Source organism: Talaromyces atroroseus, assembly GCF_001907595.1.
Source record: "Talaromyces atroroseus strain IBT 11181 chromosome Unknown scaffold_1, whole genome shotgun sequence".
NCBI lineage: Eukaryota > Fungi > Ascomycota > Eurotiomycetes > Eurotiales > Trichocomaceae > Talaromyces > Talaromyces atroroseus.
The window spans coordinates 1,255,499-1,277,899 of record NW_017971433.1 but is presented as its reverse complement, the minus strand read 5'-3'; the positions used below and the strand labels follow the sequence as shown (position 1 = coordinate 1,277,899).

Here is a 22,401-nt window from a genome sequence, read left to right as displayed (position 1 = left end):
GCACAGCTGTGTAGCTCAGGAATGCGTTTTATCCAGCTATCGTCCTCGATACACGGGCTTTCTTTTCTCTGCAAAAGCCTGAAGAGCCTCAAGGCGGTCCTCTGTATCCACTACTGACGCATATGCCGCGTTTTCAGCTTCCTCCACTTTCTCAAACTGATTCACTGCTTGCAGTGCCTGCTTAATGGCAATGGGGCCACCTTCGCAGATGTCCAGAGCGAGCTTGACACTTTCGTGAAGGATCTTATTCCGCGCCACACCTTCCTGCTTTTCCTCCTCGGGCGTCACTTCAACTAGGCGGTCACAAAGACCGAGGAAATATGCCTCCGGACCTGACACTTTTCTTCCCGTGAGAATCAAGTCGCGTGCACGGCTCTGTCCAATTAACCGCGGAAGCCGGTACGTGCCACCTGCGCCGGGGATAATGGCAATCCGAGTTTCGGGCAAACCGACGATACTAGATGATCCGAAAACGCGAAGATGGGTGGACAATGCCAGCTCGAGACCACCCCCAAGAGCCACCGAGGAAACCGCAGATATTGTAGGAATTGGAAGAGCCTCAAGTCTGGAAAATGTATTTCGAAGTTTGGTCAAAAACGCGTTTGTTCTATGCAGGTCGGCCGCTGTCAGCACTCAAGCATGAAAAGTGAACGCGATGAGAGAAGTTAGCTCTCCCCCTTACTCGTCTTTAGTCATTCCTTTCCTCTCCTTTAAGTCAGCCCCCGCACAAAATGCCGAGTCGGCATTGCTAGCAAGCACCAAAGCTCTCGTTGGCCCATTTCCCTGTTCCGCGCTAATAGCATCCACCTGGAAACGCAAGGTGTTCAGTAACTCCTTCGATATCGCATTCCTGGCCTGTGGCCTATTAAGTAGTAGCACTCGCACATATCCCGATCCCGGCGCAGGTACTTGTTGGATGTTGATTATGCTACTTCCGCCAGTTGTAGCTGTGGTGTTTGTACGGATCTGGAAGCTTAACGTGCTTGTAGCCCGTGGGAGTATTGTTGTCTGCCGAGCAGGTCGGAATATTGTAAGCGCAATAACTCGAGGCGGCATTTTTTGTTGTTTGATCTCTATAACTCTGCTGTTTCGGCTGGTGGGACTTGACAAGCTCGCGCGTCGCTAACGTGCTGTTGCTTTTTGTTGGCAGTATCAACCAGAATACGCTTTCCGATGGGACGACGGAGAAGGTAAACGCAGTGTCCAATTGAGGAAAATCGGGTGGTCAAGCTATCAGCGTGTAATTGTAACTAATGGACAAGGTGAGTGCAATGTTGGATGTTGGACTGACTGTGGGGTTGCTGCGTTGCCGAAATCGTCCAATCGGGTCCAAGCGTGCATAAAATGGGCCCGGTGCACAAAAATGACGTATCCGGGGTTCAACTTCAATATAAATGTATTTTCCATTGTAATTTTAGCAATGCATTCGCTGCATACTATCACCACCATAGTATGCTGTATTGGCGGTGACTACGCCTACTACAGTCCATTCGAGGCTTCTGCAGACCTCGCACCTATCTCTCGAAACGAATTAATTATGTTGATTTTTCTCAAATGTAATGAATTTATCGTGTGCAAAAAAGGAAGAGAAGAGAATAAGCTATCGTGCGTAATGTACTACGTTTCAATGTGAAAATTGGCACTCACCTCTTCCCAGCCCTCACTTCTCACGCAATGGTGACACCAAACGCTTCAGTCGGATCGTACCTAGGTACTCAGACTTGATAGCCTTGAGCCGGTTGTAATATGATTGCGGTCCTCGGTAGTCCGACTCCCACGTTGGATCTGTATAGATATGCTCGTTGATGTATGATCACATTCCAGGTGCTACTTGTATTTCTAAAACAACATCGTTTACCAGTTTTCTGATTTGCTGGGTGGTCAAGGGCTAACGAGCTTCTTGGAGATCAGCGCTCGTATTCGGGTAAGGCGCGTCTCCTCCGTGTTAACTAAGCGCCCAGACTATTTTGAGAGTCGATCTTTTAAGTACCTCAAAGGAAGAAGGAAAATCAAAAGCAAGCCTTCTATTATACACGTATCAAAGTGGTATCTCACATGCGCAAATCGAAATATCCATATATGTACAAAAGTGAAAATATAGGAACTACCCGTCAATCAAAATCGTATTCAGCATCCGTTAGGCCATATGCTCGAACCTCGTCATCTGAAGGCCACGAACCCCAGCCTTCAGTGCCCTCGATTAGTTTGCGTGCTTCTTCAATATGTCCATAGGAGGAAACAGGGCGGTTCTCCTCATCTCCCCGTCCATTCTTACTTGAAGCAGACTCCAATTCGTGCCACCTCATTCTGCCTGGTATCGAGCCTTCGAGAAATACTCTGATAGCTGTCAGTGTGCGCCGCATCATCGTTTTTCCGTTTCCATTTTCATCAGCGCGCGAGATCAGGTCTGGGGCGTAATAGCTCATCCATTGGAGCAGATTGAGGATACCGTCATGATCTTTGCTAAGGCCTAGAGCTCTGACCAGAGCATGCAATGTAGCGAGGTTGGGTACCTCAAGCATATTGGGCAGATCTAATACTGCCGGTTTTTGCTTGTCAGGAGAAAGGGCAAAATTCTGGCTTCCGGCTGAGAAAGGGGGCAGTGGATAGACAAGGCGATCGAAGTAGGACTTCAAGAGTTGAATCCCCTTGTAGACAAACTCTTCAAAAGTAGCTGCATTGTCGAGCTGCAGTTCGTCGTTGCGTCTCTTGTACTTGCTAACAAGATATAATGCTTCTTCTGCGATTGTGACATCCCTGGCCCCAGCGTAGACTGCTCTTGAGAATACGCGACAGAGCATCATAAGCCCATCGGTTCCAGGCTCTAGTTCTAACTCTCGCATCCAACGAATTGCTTCCGCGACTTCGTACCACATCAGGAACCACTGCACCTTTCGATCAATCAATATTTCTTTAGCGGACCCCCTTAAGGAAGCCAAAGCTTTGAGCAAGGGCAGCCATGCCGACATGCGTCGTGGCTTTAACGTCTTTAAAAGCTTCACTGCGTGCGACAATGTCTGTGGATGCCCAAGTTTACTGTCTTTGCGAAACATGTCTTCATGGTAACATAAAGTGCTCGTTACGGGATTCATTTGGGGCACCCGCATCAGAATTGGGAAAAGATCAGCTCTGCGGACACGGTATCTTGAGCTCCACGAATTGAAGTGAGTGCAGAGGAGGACAATGAAAGAGTCAAAGAGACGCGGATGCATCGCATTAAGAGTATCTAATGCTTCTTTGTCAAGTTCTTCAGTCCATAGAGTGCATAGGGCTCTCACTTGCTTTGCACGAAGAAAGGCACACACGAATTTTATTCCAGTTGAGAAATTCTGGGATCTTTGTAACAGCAGAGCAATAAAATCATTACCTGGTCGGACCCCCTGCATCGTCATTTGTTTAAGCAAGTTTTCAAGAGATGGGGGCTCCCTAGCGATATAGATTGCATCGCGAGCTGAGCTGGGCTCAGGAAAAACCTCGGGTCCATCACCTGGGAGGGGCCTATTTCGGGTAGGAGTTGTGGCCTTTTTCTTCATTTGAGCTTGGCTATATATCAGCTTCTTGGCCATAGCGTGGAATATTCGCTCGGTAGGGATAGCATAACGGGCTTCGTATGATATGAAACACGCCCAGGCCTCTCGTAATGTGCGCGTCGCTTGTATCCTAGCTGCCCATAATGCGGACTCGACTCTTGTTCCCTTTTTCTTGGAATTAGCCAACAACGACCTGCTTTGTAGGCTTCGGGTCTGAATGGTTGGGCTGCCATCTGTATCCCAGCCAGCAAGGATTCCGACTGCATCTTCCCAGTCGCCGTGGGAATATCCAGCCTCTGTCATCTGAGACAATACTTGCATAGTGCGGCTTTTCATACCATCATTCCCGCGCGCTGAGTCAATGCCCATTCGAGCTTCTTTCCAAGGAGGCCACGAAAGTGCCTTCTGTTCTGCAAACACCTTTTCTGCAAGTGTTTTCTTATGGGCCAGTTGCACTGCAGCAACAGCTTGATAACCTCGGCGACTGACCGGTAGGACAGGTTCATGGGTAGCCATAGCCTTGAGTAGCACAAACTGTGCTCGTTGCTGGGTAGATGCATATATAAAAGGGTTTCGCTTGGATGGAATACTCAAATCATTCAGACACCAATTGAAGTACTTAGCACGGAGAACATTGATTCTCCAATGGTCCAGCTTACGCCTATAGCTTCGAGGGAGAACGTGAATTAAATAGTAGGCAAATGCTTCAGCAATGCTAAATTGAGTCTCCGGCCATAGCTGACGAGCTCTTTGAAGCAAAAGCACAGTCAAATAATAGGCTTTCGGAGCTTGCATCGCCACTGCTCGTTGTTCGCTAGACGGTATATTCGGAACTCCCGTCACGTCCGAGTTTGCCACTGGCGCTATATCTGCGAGTGGCTGTTGAGTAAGATAAGACAACGAAAAAGCAAGAATAATCCGGAAAGCTCGCACATCGTGGGTAACGCGATGCAAAAGAAAGCTCACAACAAATAAGGGGGTTTGTCGTATATGTTGGCGGCCCCAATAGAGAAGCCTTAAAGCTGCTCGAGTTGAGTCTTTCGTAGTCAAAATCCACGCCCATGCCATTATATCTTCGGGTGAATATCCTTTCTTGGACAACACTTGTAATGTATTGAGGTCGAAAACGCGGATTATTTCATCCATGTTGTTCACTTCAGCAGGAGAATCATTATTTGAACCGTTCGAGTTCAAAGCCTCAATATACTTGTTCGAAATGCTCTGGATAGTTATTTTCTCGTTGCGACCACCAGCACGAAAGCGATTAGCACGAAGTTTCGCTGTCTTGCGCCTGGCGTCCGTCGCCTGTCTTTCTGTGACATCCTGGTGGAAAGTTTCTCGTGCAGCACTCGGGCTGGATGGTGTCCCGCCATCTGCAGTATCAGAAGGAAAGCTATCTAACGCTTTGTTACGGAGTTCTCTCCAGGATATACGCAAGTCTGGGTTTATCTTTGACAGGCGAGAGTCGCTGCGCGGGAGAATTTCGGAAGCTGCAGCGCGGCGATTTGGCGAGGTTGAATAGTGCTGCCCAATGCGAATGCTAGAGCATTGCAAACACCCCGTCGGTCGTATCACATTTGGCCTCTGCATTGAGTTGAGCGCGTGCCCAGTTAGCGAGATTCAGAAAAGGAAACATGGTTTTGGGATGTGCCAACCTGACTCGATCGGCCGGGGTGCAAAGTCGTCAACGCCCGTATCCCCGGGTGGTGAGTGGCATTATTCAAAACGGGTGACATCCATGAGAGTGCGCCAATAGCCCAAGGAAGCTCGAAGGGTGCGAATGCGTGAACAGTTAGCTGTATATCGCTTGTTCTTCTTCTATCGGAGTGATGAGAATCAATAATTATTCATTTCCAGCCTTGGGCCGGGACCAATCAGAGACGCATTCCGGGAACGCTGACTAAACAGAGCACGTGATGCCAGGCCTGTGAGTGGCGGACGAGGAGCGCCACGGTTTTCGGCGCTAACTGCATCTGGCCGGCCGTAGATCGCGAGCGACGGTGAACCTCCTTCGTTGCTGGTCCATCCTTGCTCGAGCCCTGTTCTCGCTGTAAAATCTGGCTTTGATTATCCCGCTCGTCTCTGCTCGTTTTTAGCCTTCTCAAGCACGACATTGTGCGTGGTGCTGCACGATTTCACCCTGCATCTGCGCTTCCCGTGGCGTGAAAGCCCCGTTGACGCTACGGTGCAGAAGCGTTCTGCGAATCCCGGACGCGATCACCAGCTCTCGTCTCGCGAGGCACAGCGACTTCGCATTCCATTCCCGTCACGTTAAGTCGCTTTTCAATCCTTCGATCGGGGCATAATCGCCTAATTGCTGCCGCTTCATGGTCGTTGACTGAGACACCATTGGCTTGATTGCTCTCTCTTGGGGACGTGTCTTGTTTGCGCGTTTTAGAAAAAGTTCCGGGACGGCGCCATGGCCAGTGAAGACCGAGGGGAAGCCGCTACCATGCCCCCAACAAATGGGGAGCTTCATCCTCCATCAGATGAGTCCGCAGCGCCATCGACACCTGGGAAGCGAAAGCGCCCCTCGACCCCGGAGGGAAACCCGGGCCAGACGAATAATAGGCCTGTCATTAAAACCAGTGAAGAGGAGAAACTCGAACTCGACAAAAATTTGCGCTACATTGCTCAAATCGCCGCCAAGTAAGAATACTGCTAAATCTCGAGCCGGTCTTTTTTGCGCTATGCTAACAAATTTTTACTTGCAGGGACGATGAGCAGCTGGGCGTTTTCAAGCTTTCCCTAATTCCCTCATCGCCGTCAAAACCTCGATCCAAACGTCCGAAGCTTTCGGGTGGAGAAAACATATCAAACAGTATTGAAGCCCGCGTCGCCGCTGGTGACTACGGGTCATATCAGAACTTCTTGGATGATGTAGACAAAGCATCAGCTGCTGTGGTGGAACGACAGACTACAACAGACACTACTGAGGATACCGCTTCATTACAAAAGCGTGTTACGGCCTTGAAGGATCGTTTGCAAGCCCTTGTACTCCAAGCGTTATCTCTGGGTTCTGCTCAGATTAAGACTGAGCCTACTTCGGATGACGTCTCGTTGCAGGACATTCCTCGTCGGGACAAGAAAATTTTGACCCTCTTCGGGGGCAGTTCCTCCAATGCGAAACAGCTCTTTTCTAGCCTACAAAAAATCGATGGCGGTATTTCGGAGGAGCCTGAGGCCTTCCCTGAAGACAGGTTACCGAATGGCATTACAACAACTCAGGCAGTTCCATTCAACCTAGAGATGACCGAGAAGCCGCTTAGGACATTTGGTGAAGTATTTGCGCCACGCCCAACTCTAGCTCAATTAGAGCCACCGCGTCGGGGTCAGCCCTGGGCGAGAGACCCGTCTAGTGTCTGGATAGATCCATTCGACGCTATCACCAATTTTGATGCCGTCCTAGGACAAAGGCATAATTATTCATTCAACAAACTCCCATCTGCTCATTGGCTGCATTATGGTGGAATCAGCTCATCTTCTTCATATTGGAGTCGACGACAGAAGCAACAGAGTGACAGTGAGAAACAACAAGGGGAGGCGGATGATCAGTTTCCACGAAGTATAGATGAAGATATGAATCTACTTCACGGTGCTTATTCTTCGTTTGCTCCGACATTTGATAGCTCATACTCTGTTATACAGTCAGACGCCAAGAGCAGCCTGTGGTGGGCCAAGAAGGGCTCTAGGCGATATAATACTATTTTGGCACTCCACGAAGTTGCTCATTTGGATGAGGAACAACAACAGGCACTAGGTGAACTTGACGATACTACGTTAGAAGAGGATGTCAAATCATTTACTGGAGATGTCTCGTCAAATGTTACTCCGGATGAAGCAGACGAAGCGAAATCAGAAGACAAAAACGTTGATGAGGTCCTGGAAGATATCTCAGAACTTTTGAAAACTCTAGACTCGTTCCGCCGCAACCGCAACCTTGAATCTCCAATGCAAGATGAATCGAAGAATGCTGACGATATTGGTACGCCAAGCACACCTTCTGCCGCAGAACTTGCTACGTACGAGACCTTAAAATCGGGTCTGGCGGCGATAATTTCCAATCTGCCACCATATGCAGTTTCAAAGTTGAATGGAGACCAGTTAGCCCAGTTAAATATAAGCCAGAAAATATTGGTCGACATGCCAACCTATAGCGGTACCATGGAGGAGGATGACTATTCACTCTTGCAGAAGCGAATAGCCGCCACCGCACCGACCGCAACGCCGTCGCGAACAGGAGCTTATCCAACTTCATCGGCTTATAGCCAACGCATGTACTCTACAGGTTCCAGGCCGCAGCAGTCTGGGGTCGGGCCACAAGGCTACTACACCGGTCGTCCATCAGCATCTACCCCCTATACTCCGAGTGGCACATCACAGCAAAGTTACGGTGGGATTCGCCCGCAGGCGTCACCGTCGCAACGGCCGAGTAATTTGCCCGCATATTCACCGGGACAGTATCCCTCAAGGGCTACGCCTAATGGGTATGGACCATATAATGGGCAGCTGGCTGCTTCGCCTGGGCCAAGTTATCAACAAAACCCGGCATATGTTGCAGGAAGGAGTGCTTCTCCTCAAAAGCCTCATGCATACGCCACACCACAAAGCGCCACGCGTACAGCGTATCTGAATCCGGCATCCGGAAATGCTCAACGGTATTACTCGCAGCAAGCTGGTCAGTCGCCTGCCATGTATGGAAACCGTCCCTCAGCAGCGCAGACACCCGCGCAATACTCAATGTCAACAAACCCTGCCTCTTATAATCGAAATGCGACCGAACACGCCGCAGCGGTGGCACGACATAAGGCTCAACTTGATATTCAGTCTCGCCAACGTCAACAATCAGGCACTCCCAATCCGCCTCAAAGTACGGTGCAAGGTACTACCACCTCGCAAGAGAGAAGTGAAAGTCCGGCCACGAAACAACCCAGTGCTACTCCTACGACGTAGCTCCAAGTCCAAGATAAAAAAAAACTTTTTCCGTTTAAGGGGATATCAAGCCGCAAAATCTGAGCATTTCATACCCATGCAAATCTGCTTCGTAATTTAACTACTCGAGAAGCATGAGTTGACCGACTCAATTCAATAGATACGGTTTTTAAGGACGAAGGGTCGCCACAGACGCCAGCAAGGCATTGCAATGTACTTGTTTCGACTAGAATCTCCGTATCGAACCGACGTTTCTGGATTCGTTCATTCTCTTCCTATCCATTCGGTCTTGGTTGTGGAGGATGATCTCCAAAGAAGATCTGTCTATTTTTTTTCACTTTTCTCACCGCATTATTAAATAAAACGACCTTGGTAGCGGATCGGCGCTTGGTTTGTATGTGCTTTATAATATGCTCTTTGTTTTTCGCTGGTGGATACATGATGTTAAAAGAGTTGTTCTTTTATTTTTCGCCTTTTCTCTTCTTGTTGTTTTTGTCTTTCTGTTATTGCCAAATTCAATTAATTCAGCTAGGTATTCGACCGACTTTTTAAACGAAGGAATTGAGAATCAGTCGGTGTAGCCGAGTCAGTGCGGTGCTCTGCGACGTGGAGGGAACTCTTTGATTTGTGTCATTCTCATTGCAATTCTATTTCTATTTCTCTTCTTTTTTCTCCTGTCTTTTCACCTTTACTTCTCTTGCATAGGAAGGGAGACAACTTTGTTCTCATGTTCTTCCTCCAAATGTAGAAGGTAAACTCGTCGTTTCATCGTTATCTCATAAAGTAGTCAACAATACATGACAGTAAGTGAGAGTATCATAGTACATTTTATATCACATCAAATCACCACTGGCCAAACAAATCCTTCCATCAGATAAACATGTTGAATCAATCATAATATAGGTATCAGAAAAAATAGAAAAAAAAAAGAAATCCCAAACCCCGAGCCAAACTGTATAGGAGAAGTATACTGGTAAAGAGCTATTAAGTTCAATAAGCCAAAAGCGGTAATAATAGTGCAGCTGACATCACGCCAATTATAAAGTAGAGAATACCATTATTGTTATTATCCTTGGCAGTCGTCGCTTCATTATTGCTTGTTGTATTTAGAGAAACAAGATCTAGTTCGTGTTCGAGGAATCGAGTCTCGGTCTTAGCAATGGGCGTGTGTTCCTTCATCCAGGCTTGGTATGTTTGGATGTCTTTGGATGAGGCTTTGGGTATTTGGCGCAATCTGGTATAACTGCAGAGAGCGTCGTCTGAAATGGAAATTTCTTAGTCTATACACGTTGTATGCTGGAGACAATTGAGATAAACTCACTGTATTGGTTGACTTTATATGCAAGTCTATCAACGAGCTCTAGGCGTCTCGCATGAAACGCGGAATACCCTCGAGCTTCCACATCCATGCGATGTGAAGCCGGCTCCAACCGTTCTGTTTCCTCCTTCTCGGCGATGGCGGTGCGATGTTTAGCTTCATATTCATCTAGGATCTGGAGCTCTTCCTCCATTTGAGAGATCTCATCCTGTAGATAGAGAAGAATTCGATGGTTCACATTTTCAAAGCGTCGATATACTGGAACTAGTCTAGAAGTTGAGCCAGTTTTTGAAGAAAACGAAGACGATGCAGCTGAAGAATCCAGTTTGGAGGCTAAAAGAGCGTATCCTGAGGATGGTCTAGACTCTGTTATATTGTTTCTTTCTGTCTTGGCGAGTTTGTTATTCTTTCGTGTCTCGGTTGTTGTCACTAGTGTGCCTGCACCTCTTTCACCTTCTTCTTCCTGAGACGACGATGAGAATTGTCTTTGAGACTTGTGTCTGTCTTTCCGGTGTTTTCTTTCGCCGTTGTGCGATGGTTGTGGATGTTGATGACGATGATAGTGCCGACGCTCAGTCAAGTAATAATCTTCAGGAGCCGAATAGTCGGGTTCCTCGTCGCCGGTTGGCGAAGTTTGTACTTGATTCGCACTGTTAAGCCGACTTCGCGTTTGTGCTATCTTTTGAAGGTTGTGTTTATTGGCTAAACGCAAATATGCGGTGGCAGGTGAACCGTCTGGAGAAGTTGTCGCGTCAACATCGGTCCCGGTCGAGTCTCTCGAAGTAACAGAAAAGGCCTGCTCGGGGCTGCTTGCGCGGAAAGAGGATTCTGGAGATACAAGGTATGAGGAATGCCCATTCCTGGAGCCCCGTCTTGGTTGCGAGTCAGCAAGGGCTTGTAACCCTTCGTGATCCGAGTCACTGTCTGAGGACGTTGGCGAGGAGTCATCCTCCTGTAGAAAGTCGAAAACATTGGGTGGATTCTTGCCTTTCTGCACTATCGCCATTTCGTTGCCAGTCGGCGTTCTTGTTGGCTCTGTCTTTTGCTTGGAGGACACACCAGATCTGGCCGAAAGAATGCGGGCAGCAACAGCTGGCGCCGACTGTGCTGACTCGGCGATCGCTGGCAAGGGAACAGGCATCGACGACGACGGAGCATAACTCGAATTTGAAGGCTTCTTGTTGGCGCGCGCAGTCCTGCTGCCCTTGCGGCGACCGGAAATGCTCGATGGCATCGTATAGGGAGTGTCGCGATGTGCCGAAAAGGGTAATAATCTCAGGCTGCTGCCGAATCGGTCAAAGCATTGACTGGCAAACGTATGATTTGAAATGACGTGGTAAGAATAACAAGGCGTTCGTTCGTGTATGTTTTTCTCTTCTCTTCTTTTCTTTGTTTTCTAAGTCGCAATCCAAGCAAGCATTCTTGCGCATGTAATAACAAGGCGCAGGGTAGTAAAGCGCCTCCTTGCAGCAGATTCACGGAGCCCTATGAGAGAAATGAAAATTGTGCTTGGGGCGAAAGCGATCCAGCGCGTCAATTCAACAAGAGTTCAAACAGAAATAAAGAGATATACAGCTGGTTAGTCAGTTGCTACTGATGACGCGCCCTGAAGCTGTAGCCAGAGCGCTAGACTCTATGGCAAAGACGACGCAGTCTGGGGAATCCAAGTCTGAAACGATTCGGCTCTGGGCCCCATGATCATCTTCTTCATTGTCTGAAGGCTGGTTTTCCTTTCCTTCTTTAGTTTGCCCTTTTTGCCTAGGGCAAACCCATGAAACACGCCCGGAGTATTGTGGGAAGGGATTAAAACGAGGCAAGAAAAAAGAAAAGAATCCGAGAGTCAAGCCAGCGATCATCTCTTTCTAACGAACTGCGGGTACTCTTAAAATCGCTAGTTTCATGGACGGCGTCACACTCAGACTCTGCTTGGACGCCTGCTGCAGGTCAGATTCGAGGCTGGCCAAGTGGGACGTTGCTGAGCTGGCACTCGCTGACTCGCTTGTCAGGGGTCCCTTGCGTCGCGTTACGCAGGAAAATACCGATATTTGTCAGTTGACAGACAGTCAAGTCAGTCAAACCTTGACAATCAGTGACTGGATCCCCCGCGGTATCTTATCGTTGAACTCCGTAGTTAGTTCATTGAATTTCCATGCTATTGTGGTTCATAGCGCGAGTCGATCTTCCTCCTAAGCCTATTCCACGCTATCAAACTACATTTCACAACTTGGCATTTGACATACTTTCATAGAGTACAGGTATAAAAATCAGCATCGGGCATTATCGTCCACTTGCGAGACCATATGTATATAACTATTTTCAGTGAAAAAGTAAACTAAGAAATATTCTCAAAGCGTGGGTTACTTACTCTAAGTCGCTGACCGCTGGTTGGCTTATCGATAAGAGCCATTAAGGCACCAAGGCATCCAGATATTCCGCTATGTACATGAACGCAGTCACTATAACTTGATAAGATTATTTATTCTCTTTGCTGGATGTCGAATGCCTCGTATTCATGGGGGCATATGGCTCTAATTGAGCAAGAAGGCCGTGAGTGTATATGATAAGACTGCTCATTGTTGGCGTCGGCGTGATCTCTGACTGACTATTAACTTGTCACTTGTTGGTAGTACATAATACATACTTGATCCACAATCATCCTAATCGAAAGAAAAAAAAAAAAAGAAAGGAAAAAAAGAAACACTTGTTGTTTTCAAGATATGGGTGCTTCCTGGCTACGGTCCGCTCATCTCTAACCCCGGTGCCGAGACGGGCAAATATTTATAATTTCCTAATGCGGAGGTTAGGGCTATTTCTGGGTTCATACCGGACATACCTAGTTAAGTACCTAGATAGCCATTTCAATTACAGTCTATGACTATATCGCTCTCCAGGTCTACTCAGATTCCAAGGGTACTCTAAGGCGTCGTGCATAAGCACCAAATCGTTTTGTTACGCCTACCGTTTCTATTATTCACAAATACCAATCGGGCACCTGTAAGATACCTAGGTAGGACATTCATAGGTAAACTGTAAATACCACTCTATATTTCAAAACGCGGAGTTTCCCGTGAATATATGCATAGCTTATCTTGGACGAGATTCCATAAGCTTTAATTGGCTGTAGCACCGCCTTCTATATATGGTAGGTATTATCTCGCTTCTCGAGCAGTGTTCCTTTTGAGCCACTCACGCACATAAACAATTACCTATGAGTCATGCCTCGGGATGTTTCAAGCGCTGCTGCATGAGCTAGGTGGTCAAATTGAAAAGCACCACATGTTCAGTGGCAGCCTTGCTGAGCCTGCGGCGCAGTCTACTTGTTACAGCCTCACGCTACAAGCAAATGAGCCCCGCCCCTTCAGGTATCCTTTCCCATACCGTTCTTAAGGTCTCTTCAGGTCCTTCTCTGAAAATCATTACGGAGGTTTTATTTTTATTATTCGAAAATACTGAGTCTATCCTTCTGCCAGATCCTCAAGGTAGATGGTGAACGAAACACCCGCGAAGATACCTCATCGTTGATTGCATCTCCCAAAATTCCGAGAAACTATGAGCATGATGTCCCAAAGGTTAGTTTTCAAAGTCTATTTCTTACTCGAGCCTGCTTCTAAAGTATTGTTAGAATATGTCCCGAATTCTCGCAGAAAGGAACCTGCAAACACAAGAAGTGCAAATTCGTACACGTTCGGGGAGAGCAGCAGAAACACAAACCACCGTCTAAAACTAAAAATTCGCACAATAGTTTGTCCAACTCGGAGAAAGAATTCCGAGCATGGAGAAGCAATGTCCCCCTCAACAACAAAACAACTTCCCGAACACTTCGCAGCAAGCTCACGTCGATCTTCCAAGATGCACGTCGACTGATCGACATTGATGCTGGCGTTCGTCAGTCAGTCATTCAAACCCTCTCTGGAGAGGGTGGTCTGAGTTGTGTCAAGGAGATGATTGAGCAAAATTCTGAAGAACTTGGCGAAACCATCACCAAAGAGCACAGGTTCAAAATTCAGCTATTTCCCTTTTTGGAGATTATATCTCACCCCGATGTGGTCGACTCTTTGGTCCTCGAACAATCAGTAGGAACAATTTACAACTTCCTGTTTGGAATCAGTGGAGCTAGAGCATCCAAGCTCCTTAGCTATATTTCCGAAGTCCTGACGAATTGCACAAAAGATGAGTCTACCGCAAATTGGTTAGAAGTCTCACTTTCTGTCTTTTCTCGAGTTGTCGATTTCAATTCAACCGCGCTTGTTCAGGAGTCTCTCAAAAACTGTGCAAGTCAATTTGAACGAATCCTTATTGCATGGGTAACCGACAAACCAGAAAGTCCCTTACATCAGTCTCGATTCTATTTGGAGCGTTTACTCCGTCGCTTTGAAATTGGCAGTTCCCTGCCAATGATTGCACAAAAAACTGAATCCCAGGTTACCAAAACACCAGGGACATTTGTTCCTAAAAGTGATCCCCCTGGAGGACGCCATGACAATGACAACGCAGACATCTGCCAAATCCGTATCATGCCAAGCTATCAAGAGATTTTCAGCCCTCGTGTCGAGTATCTCCCTGTGTATGATCCTACGCAATGGCATTTGGACGGCCTCAGCGGGCTCTTGGATCGCAATTTTCGTTTGTTGCGAGAAGATACCATCGGCCAGCTACGTGATGCTATCTACTCTGAGCTTAGGCCATCGCGAGCTGTTCGAACCCAAAGACGGAGCCAGCAGCGCACTAATGTATACCACGGCGCGCGTATATGTAAACTTGGATTTGACTCGATGAATGGACTTCAATTCGAGGTTGACTTTGCCCAACCAGCCAAGGTGGCTGGAATGACAACTGCAAAACGCGAAGAATGGTGGAAAATGTCCAAACGCCTACAATCTGGCGCTTTAGTTTGTCTCATTACGAAAACCAACTACGTGTTATTCTGCACCGTTGTCGAATTACAACGCCCACCGTCTAAACGACAGAGAGAGAAGGAAAAACAGCAGAATTCTCAGAGTTCATTATGGAAAGACTCTCAAGCTTCTTTCGTTACTTTGCAGCTAACCGATGTGAGAAACAAGAACATAGAAATTGTTCTGAGCCAGTATGCTCTGAAGGAGCCATTCTTCGCTCTTGTGGAGTTCCCAGGTGTTCTTTTACCGGCATTCGAACCAACCCTGAAAGCACTCCAGTTGATGAAGCGTACTGAGAACCTACCTTTATCTGAACTGCTTATACCTTCCAACGCTGGTGCTGCAAGGTCAACTCACATCTCTCCTCCGCTCTACGCGACGAAGCCGGGATTTCGATTCAACCTCCGCTGCTTAATGAAGAATGATAGCGACTTCTATGTACATCCCGGTCAGCCACTAGACATTCAAAATCTTTGCCAGAACTCGAACTTAGACGATGCACAAGCAAATGCCCTTGTCGAAACCCTTCAAAGCAAGATAGGTCTAATTCAAGGACCGCCGGGAACTGGGAAAAGCTATACAGGTATATCTCTCATCAAAGTCCTCTTAGCAAATAAGACACATGGCAAAACACGACTGGGACCCATTATATGTGTTACGTATACAAACCATGCACTAGACCAATTGCTGGAGTCTCTATTGCAGAATGGGGTCACCGAGCAAATTGTTCGCATAGGCTCGCAATCCAAGTCCGAACTCCTGGAGCCCTTCAGGCTGGGAGAAGTCTCCAGAAAAGTTGACAAGACAAAAATCGAAAAATTTGGTCAGTGGGAATCCCACCGCTCTTTGGAAAGCTGCCAGGAGAATTTTAATGCAATTGGACTTCGGGAGAATGTTTCGCCCGGTCGTGTCATGATTCATCTACGCAACCACCACCCTACTCATTACAATCAGCTTTTCGGGGTAGATGCTGATAGATATCAGCAAGCAAATAGCAATAACAGTGAGAAAGTTTTCAAACGATGGCGCAGGTCTAGCAGCCAGATAACCTTGAGCAAGATCCGAAATGCCGAAGAGCTCGAATCGGTCCACCTTATGCATATGTCACGACCTGAGCGGGAAGCCTTGTACGCACATTGGAAGATAGAGATCCTAACCGAGATGCAAGAAAGGCTGAGCAGGGTTTGTGAGGTGCATCGCAATACCAAGCGCGAGTTTGACAACATTCGGAGCGAAGTTAATCTACGTTGCCTTGGTCAAGCCGATGTTATTGGTGTCACAACAAGCGGGCTGGCCAGGAATCTGAACATGCTACGGAGGCTACAGTCAAAGGTTGTACTGTGTGAAGAGGCGGGTGAAGTCCTTGAAGCGCATCTGCTTACTGCTCTACTTCCGTCAGTGGAACATGCAATCTTTATCGGCGACCATCTTCAGCTCCGTCCTCAAGTACAAAATTATGAGCTCTCGCGAGAGAACATGAATGGGGGAGAGAAGTATTCATTGGATGTGTCACTTTTTGAACGCCTTATTGAATCAGATAGCGCCATGGGCTCTTGTCTGCCCTACAGTACCCTGCAGACACAACGGCGAATGCATCCCTCCATTGCCCAGCTTGTACGTGACACACTATATCCACGTCTCCAAGATGCCTCTTCAGTACACGAGTACCCAGGCGTCAGTGGAGTGCGAAAGAGACTGTTTTGGTTGGACCACCGTGTACCAGAGGCAAACCCATCAAATGAAGAGGCAGCAGCCACATCACGGTGGAACGACTATGAAGTCGACATGACAACCGCATTAGTTAGCCACCTGATACGACAGGGGAAGTACGCTAGTGGTGATATTGCTGTTCTCACACCTTATCTTGGCCAGCTTCACAGACTGCGGCAACGACTAGGTCAGGCATATGCAATCACTCTGGGGGACAGGGATCAGGATGACCTTGACAAGGCTGGTTTTGAAGATGAAGCAACAACTTCAAATACCACCGGAGTGAAAGCAACGCTGTTACAGAGCTTACGTGTCGCAACCATCGATAACTTTCAAGGAGAAGAGGCCAGCGTGGTTGTGATTTCGCTAGTTCGCAGCAACACACAGAACAGATGTGGATTCCTCCGTACTTCGAATCGTATCAACGTTCTTCTTTCTCGAGCAAAGCATGGCATGTATATTATCGGAAACTCTATGACATCTATACATGTTCCCATGTGGGCTGATGTGATAGAAATCCTTCGGCGGAACGAAAATATCGGCACAAGCCTAGATCTTGAGTGTCCACGACACCCGGATACTCCCATTAAGGTCTCTATTCCAGACGATTTCCCACGGCTCTCACCGGAGGGAGGATGCGATCTTCGTTGTGTTAACCGTTTATCTTGTGGCCATGCATGTGTTCAAAAGTGCCACTCTGAGATGCTTCACAATGCGGTTCATTGCCTGGAACCATGTCAACGACCACGTAAGGGATGTACTCATCCTTGCCCAATGAAATGTGGTGATAAATGCCCTTCCAAATGTATGGCAAGTGTTTTCCAAAAAGACAGGAGGCTTGATTGTGGTCACTTGATGGAAACTCTTCCATGTTGGCAAAGCCAGGACTTGTCGACTGTACACTGTCCTGTATTTGTCAAAAAGACGGTTCCGAGCTGCAAACATGAGGTAACTGTCGCATGCCACATTGACGTTTCTTCGCCCAAATACAAGTGTACTGCTCAATGCCGAACACTCTTACCTTGTGGTCATTCATGCAGAAACCAATGCTTCACATGCGTCACAAAAGCTGATTCGGGAGAAGTCCACACCGACCATGGCTCTTGTAAACAACAATGTGGCAGAAACCAGTCCACCTGCGCCCATACATGCAGAACCCCTTGCCATGGAGACGAGCCTTGTCCTCCCTGTCAATCCCCTTGTGATGTTCACTGCGGTCACTCTAGATGCGCGCAGAAGTGCTCGGAACCATGCACTCCCTGCGCCGAAGAAAGGTGTCTTTCGTCTTGTCCGCACAGTACGTGTACTATGCCCTGCGCTGCTCCATGTGATCATGTCCCATGCTCCATGAGATGTGATAAAGTGTTAGCATGTGGGCACCAGTGTCCATCAGTGTGTGGAGAGATATGCCCACATGAAAGGTACTGTCAAACCTGCGGGAATCAGGGCATCAAGGATCATATTGTCGATTTCATTCTTGGGGAAACCTACAAGGAGATTGACCTCGATGAAAACCCGTGCATATTTCCAAAATGTGGCCATTTTCTAACAATAGAAAATATGGATGCACTTATGGACCTGAAGAAGTATTACATTCTTGACGCACGGGAGAAGCCAATTGGCATTGCTGCTTCGTTGGAACCCTTTTCCATTGACGATATCAAAAGATGCGCTAGCTGCCGTGGGCCGTTGAGAGATATTGCCCGATATGGAAGGTTAGTTCGTCGAGCTATTCTGGATGAGTCCACCAAGAAGTTGATTCTGTATATGAATCGCGAATATGTTCCCCTAGCGCAGGAGCTTCCACTCTGTATCCAGCAGTTACAGGAGAAGGAAAGCAAGCCACACGCTGTCTGGCCAGCTACTATCATTGTCCAGGGTGAACGACAGACTCAGATCAAATGCATGAGCAATATCATTTCCACGACAAACAAGGGAAGATGGAAAAACATTCTCGATTTGCGACAGCGGATTGACAAGTATCAAAGGAAAGTAGCACCCGATGAGCAGCCATACAATAGAGTTCGCAATATGGTCATAAATGCACGAAATCAACACAGCACTACAGGAAGCTTTGATTTTGGAAACGAAATTCTCCAGATTAAGGGGTGCCTTCAAGCGGCAGCATTGAGCTTGCGCCTGGACATTGCATTGTTGGTAGACTTTCTCAAGCTTCGTCGCGACGCTCCCACAGGATCTCAACGTACAATTGAGGTAGACTTGTCATACATCAGAGGCGAATGCGAAGCTCTAATCAAGACCGCGTCCGAGACCAATCGCAGGACACTTCAGGCTGAAGGATACATATTCATGGCCCAGGTCCACGCGTTAGGGCGATCGCATTCTGAGTCATCTGAGCTAGCAGAACAGCACCTCTTACAAGGCAAGGAAGCTATTGACCATGCTAGGATGCTTTGCACCAGTTACCCGGGTCAAACGCGGGGGCTGAAGAATGAAATCGAGGGTGCCGAGAAGATGCTCCAAGGGGCAACTTTCTACACCACAGTGACCAACAAGGAGCGCATGGAGGTTATTGCTGCCATGGCTCGCGAGTTCCGTGGCACGGGTCATTGGTATTATTGTCGCAATGGGCATCCATTCACGATTGGGGAATGCGGCATGGCGATGCAAAGAGCAGTGTGCCCTGAATGCGGCGAGCCAGTGGGAGGACAGAATCACCAAGCTGTAGAGGGAGTGACTCACGCTCTGGATCTGGAGAATGCATTTCAGCAGATGAATCTGAGCTGATCTTGTCCATTACGATGTTGTATGGAGGCACTGACTGAAGTTGATTATTTTAATTGTTCGAGTGAGGTTCATGTTGGGTTTCTACTAGCACGTCTCGTTTGTTTATTTGAAAATTTACACAGAATGTCTGCTTCCATATCAAGCAGTCTAGCATCAACAAGATATTGGTTAATAAAGAGACCGAGAAGTATGGTGTAGACGAGTAGGTTTAACCAGACACGCCAAACAGAGTAGTAATAGCCTGGAGCTCTCTCCGGGGAATAGCTTCATGGCGGCGCCCTTTCTAGACAGCTGCTCTCTTTTGCATTTGCCTATGCGAGGAACTAACGTTTGCCAAGTCGAGATATGCTTGTTGCCTAACTAGGTAGGTGAGGCTGATTCTTCCTCGTAATAAGCAGAGAGCATGATTTGATGTTCTGCGCTGGCTAAGAGCACAGCCTCATGCGCGGCAATTCAGCTATTTAAGGCCGATGACCCCCAGCAAAAGAGAGAAGCAGGATTCCAACGTATTCTTTCAACACTCCTGATCCTTCTTGTATATGTTTTGGGATACGTACTGCAAAGTGAGAAAACAAAAATGTGTTTTGGTTCGAAAGCCGATCGTAGGCAAGACAACGACCCTCAACGACCACCCAAAATCATCATCACCCGCACCTCAACAGAGAGAGCAGGCTCTGGTGGTGATTGCAATGAAGCAGTAGACTTTATGGATTACAAGGACAAGGAGGAACCAGGAGGGAAAAGGAAAATGGGCCAGTCCATACAAAACACCTCAGCAAAACGGAGGCTGGTCTAGGTCGTTTCAAAGCCAGCTTTTGCATACTCGAGGAGGAAGCCCAAATTCACACCGAAAGCTCAGGTTCCTCACTGCTTATGACAAGACAATGACAATGCTCAACAATCGTTGCGTACAGTCCTAGCCCTAATCGACAAATAAAATACGATACTGTACGGGGCCGTAAAATACACGAACCCCGGTCGGTACTGTAATCATCGCTGTATTATTTCCCCTGCAAAACAATTCATCCGTCCATCCTCCGTCTCCTCTCCTCTTCGACCAAGCCAACTTGAAAATCTCACTCTCACTCTCACTCTCTCACTCACACATGCCGCGCCTATGGTACTCTCGGTATCTTGCTTCAGCTCGTTTTCGCTGTCGCCCACTGTCTCTTCCCGACCAACCCTTGACCCGAGTTGACCTTCTCCTTCGCCGCACGGTGAACACCGCCGCATCTACCCACGAGTTTATACCTCTCCGTAAGCAATTGAAACAGGAGGCTAAAATCTTGAAAAGCCAGAATCGGAAGAGGGGGGGAAGGAGACAACCAGAGGTGAACGATGGCTGGGAATTGACCGTGGGAATCGAAATACATGCGCAATTGAACTCGGAAGCGAAGCTATTCTCGAGTCAGTGACATCTACACATTCCGACTCGCATTGCGCTGTACTGACGAGCTCAATCACAGAAGCGCGTACATCTGCCATCGCTGAGCCAAATTCAAATGTCGCCCTATTTGACCTGGCATTCCCAGGTTCACAACCAGTATGTCAACCTTTTTTTTTTTTTTTTTTTTTTTTTTTCAGGCAGATTCACTACCTCGCGAGCTGACACTCGAGATCTTCTCTGCTAAAGAAATTCCAAACTGCCACTCTGCTCCCCGCACTCCGAGCAGCGATAGCACTCAACTGTGATGTTCAACCAATCAGTCGCTTTGACCGCAAGCATTACTTCTATCAAGATCAGCCAGCGGGGTATCAAATAACTCAATACTACGGTACGTGCCACCGCGACTCGCGTGCTGATAGAGCGGCGATGACTAAGAGGATACTACGTAGAACCGTTTGCACGAAACGGTTTCGTCGAGCTGTATGACTACGATGGCATTGCGCCCGAGGATGGGAAGAAGGTTCGCGTCGATATTAAACAAGTGCAGCTGGAACAAGACACTGCCAAGTCGCACGAGCATCCGCCATCGACTCATTTCCTAGATTTCAATCGTGTTTCGCATCCTCTCATCGAGATCATCACTATGCCACAGATTCACTCGCCCGCAACCGCCGCGGCCTGCGTTAGGAAGATCCAGGCCATCCTACAAGCTACGAGTGCAGTCACCACAGGCATGGAATTAGGGGGCTTGCGAGCAGACGTCAATGTCTCTGTCAAACGGCGGGATGCACCGCCAGCAGCTGGAGAGTACCACGGCGTTCGAGGCCTAGGTCAGAGGACGGAAATCAAAAACCTTAGCAGCTTCAAGGCCGTCGAGGACGCTATTATAGCCGAGCGCAATCGCCAAATCGCTGTTCTCGAGTCCGGAGGTATTGTTGAAGTCGAAACGAGAGGCTGGACGATTGGCAGCACCGAGACTCGAAAACTACGTAGCAAGGAGGGCGAAGTGGATTATCGCTATATGCCAGATCCTGACCTGAGCCCTCTATTCATCGATGGTGAGCTAGTGTCTGCGTTAAGAGACAGCCTTCCTGTTTTGCCTGCTCAGCTCTTAACCATGCTAGTCGGCTCACCATATGGGCTTACACTAGAAGACGCAAAGCCATTGATTGAATTAGATGATGGCGCGCGGTTAGAATACTACCAGGATGTTGTCGCCTTGCTCCAGGCTCTTCAATCCAGTGAAGAAGGTCAGAAAGGGCTGGGCAGGCTTGCGGCCAACTGGGTGCTACACGAATTAGGGGCACTGCTCACCAAGGCCGATGTGGCCTGGCATGCCGACCTCGTTCCGGCCCAGACATTGGCAGAGCTCATTGATAAGTTAATACACAAGAAGATCACCAGTCCCGTCGCAAAGCAAGTTCTGGCTATGGTTTTTGAGGGGGATCAACGTCCAATCCAGCAGCTACTGGAGGAGGACAACCTCCTGCTGCGCCCTCTATCCAAGGACGAATACATTATGCTGGCCAACTCGCTGATCCAGGAGAATGCACGAATGGTCGCACAAATACGCGAGAAGAAGCAGGTGGGCAAAATCGGCTGGTTTGTCGGACAAATGATGCGCCAGGGGGAGAAGGGTCGCGTAGAAGCGCAGCGTGCGGAGGAGGTTCTTCGCGAATTGATTCTGGGTGCGCAATGAGGTGCATACATATATAACACCTGTCTTTTGAAGAGGAAGAAAGATCATTGTACGATAGACGGAGGAGATGTACTTAGAGATACCCCCTTTCCTGCGCTGGAACCAAACATGTTTTTTATATTTATACTTTGCTTCACTTGCAAGCCCATTAGACGTAATAGGCAAAATATGCGATATATGAA

The 22,401-nt window shown here is 47.9% G+C and overlaps 6 protein-coding genes across 6 annotated transcripts; 3 read left to right on the top strand and 3 right to left on the bottom strand.

Moving 5' to 3' along the window:
• Positions 1-36: 36 nt before the first annotated feature.
• UA08_01514 (hypothetical protein) lies at positions 37-1,056 on the bottom strand (the record flags this gene model as incomplete). The annotated part of the gene is made up of 3 exons (XM_020261186.1): positions 37-565; positions 683-855; positions 886-1,056. 3 exons carry the CDS (start codon positions 1,054-1,056, stop codon positions 37-39), a joined length of 873 nt encoding a protein of 290 aa, XP_020123504.1.
• A 1,055-nt stretch (positions 1,057-2,111) lies between these two features.
• Positions 2,112-5,120, bottom strand: UA08_01513 (hypothetical protein; the record flags this gene model as incomplete). The annotated part of the gene is made up of 1 exon (XM_020261185.1): positions 2,112-5,120. One exon carries the CDS (start codon positions 5,118-5,120, stop codon positions 2,112-2,114), a length of 3,009 nt encoding a protein of 1,002 aa, XP_020123511.1.
• Positions 5,121-5,949: 829 nt separating this feature from the next.
• UA08_01512 (hypothetical protein) lies at positions 5,950-8,483 on the top strand (the record flags this gene model as incomplete). Its single annotated transcript, XM_020261184.1, has 2 exons — positions 5,950-6,179; positions 6,245-8,483. 2 exons carry the CDS (start codon positions 5,950-5,952, stop codon positions 8,481-8,483), a joined length of 2,469 nt encoding a protein of 822 aa, XP_020123510.1.
• A 969-nt stretch (positions 8,484-9,452) lies between these two features.
• On the bottom strand, positions 9,453-11,014 carry UA08_01511 (hypothetical protein; the record flags this gene model as incomplete). The annotated part of the gene is made up of 2 exons (XM_020261183.1): positions 9,453-9,721; positions 9,784-11,014. The coding sequence occupies 2 exons, from the start codon at positions 11,012-11,014 to the stop codon at positions 9,453-9,455; spliced, it is 1,500 nt and encodes a 499-aa protein (XP_020123509.1).
• A 2,321-nt stretch (positions 11,015-13,335) lies between these two features.
• Positions 13,336-19,133, top strand: UA08_01510 (hypothetical protein; the record flags this gene model as incomplete). The annotated part of the gene is made up of 4 exons (XM_020261182.1): positions 13,336-13,349; positions 13,523-17,133; positions 17,426-17,682; positions 17,832-19,133. The coding sequence occupies 4 exons, from the start codon at positions 13,336-13,338 to the stop codon at positions 19,131-19,133; spliced, it is 5,184 nt and encodes a 1,727-aa protein (XP_020123508.1).
• Positions 19,134-20,239: 1,106 nt separating this feature from the next.
• UA08_01509 (Glutamyl-tRNA(Gln) amidotransferase subunit B, mitochondrial) lies at positions 20,240-22,219 on the top strand (the record flags this gene model as incomplete). The annotated part of the gene is made up of 4 exons (XM_020261181.1): positions 20,240-20,390; positions 20,432-20,676; positions 20,767-20,908; positions 20,970-22,219. The coding sequence occupies 4 exons, from the start codon at positions 20,240-20,242 to the stop codon at positions 22,217-22,219; spliced, it is 1,788 nt and encodes a 595-aa protein (XP_020123044.1).
• Positions 22,220-22,401: the final 182 nt, after the last annotated feature.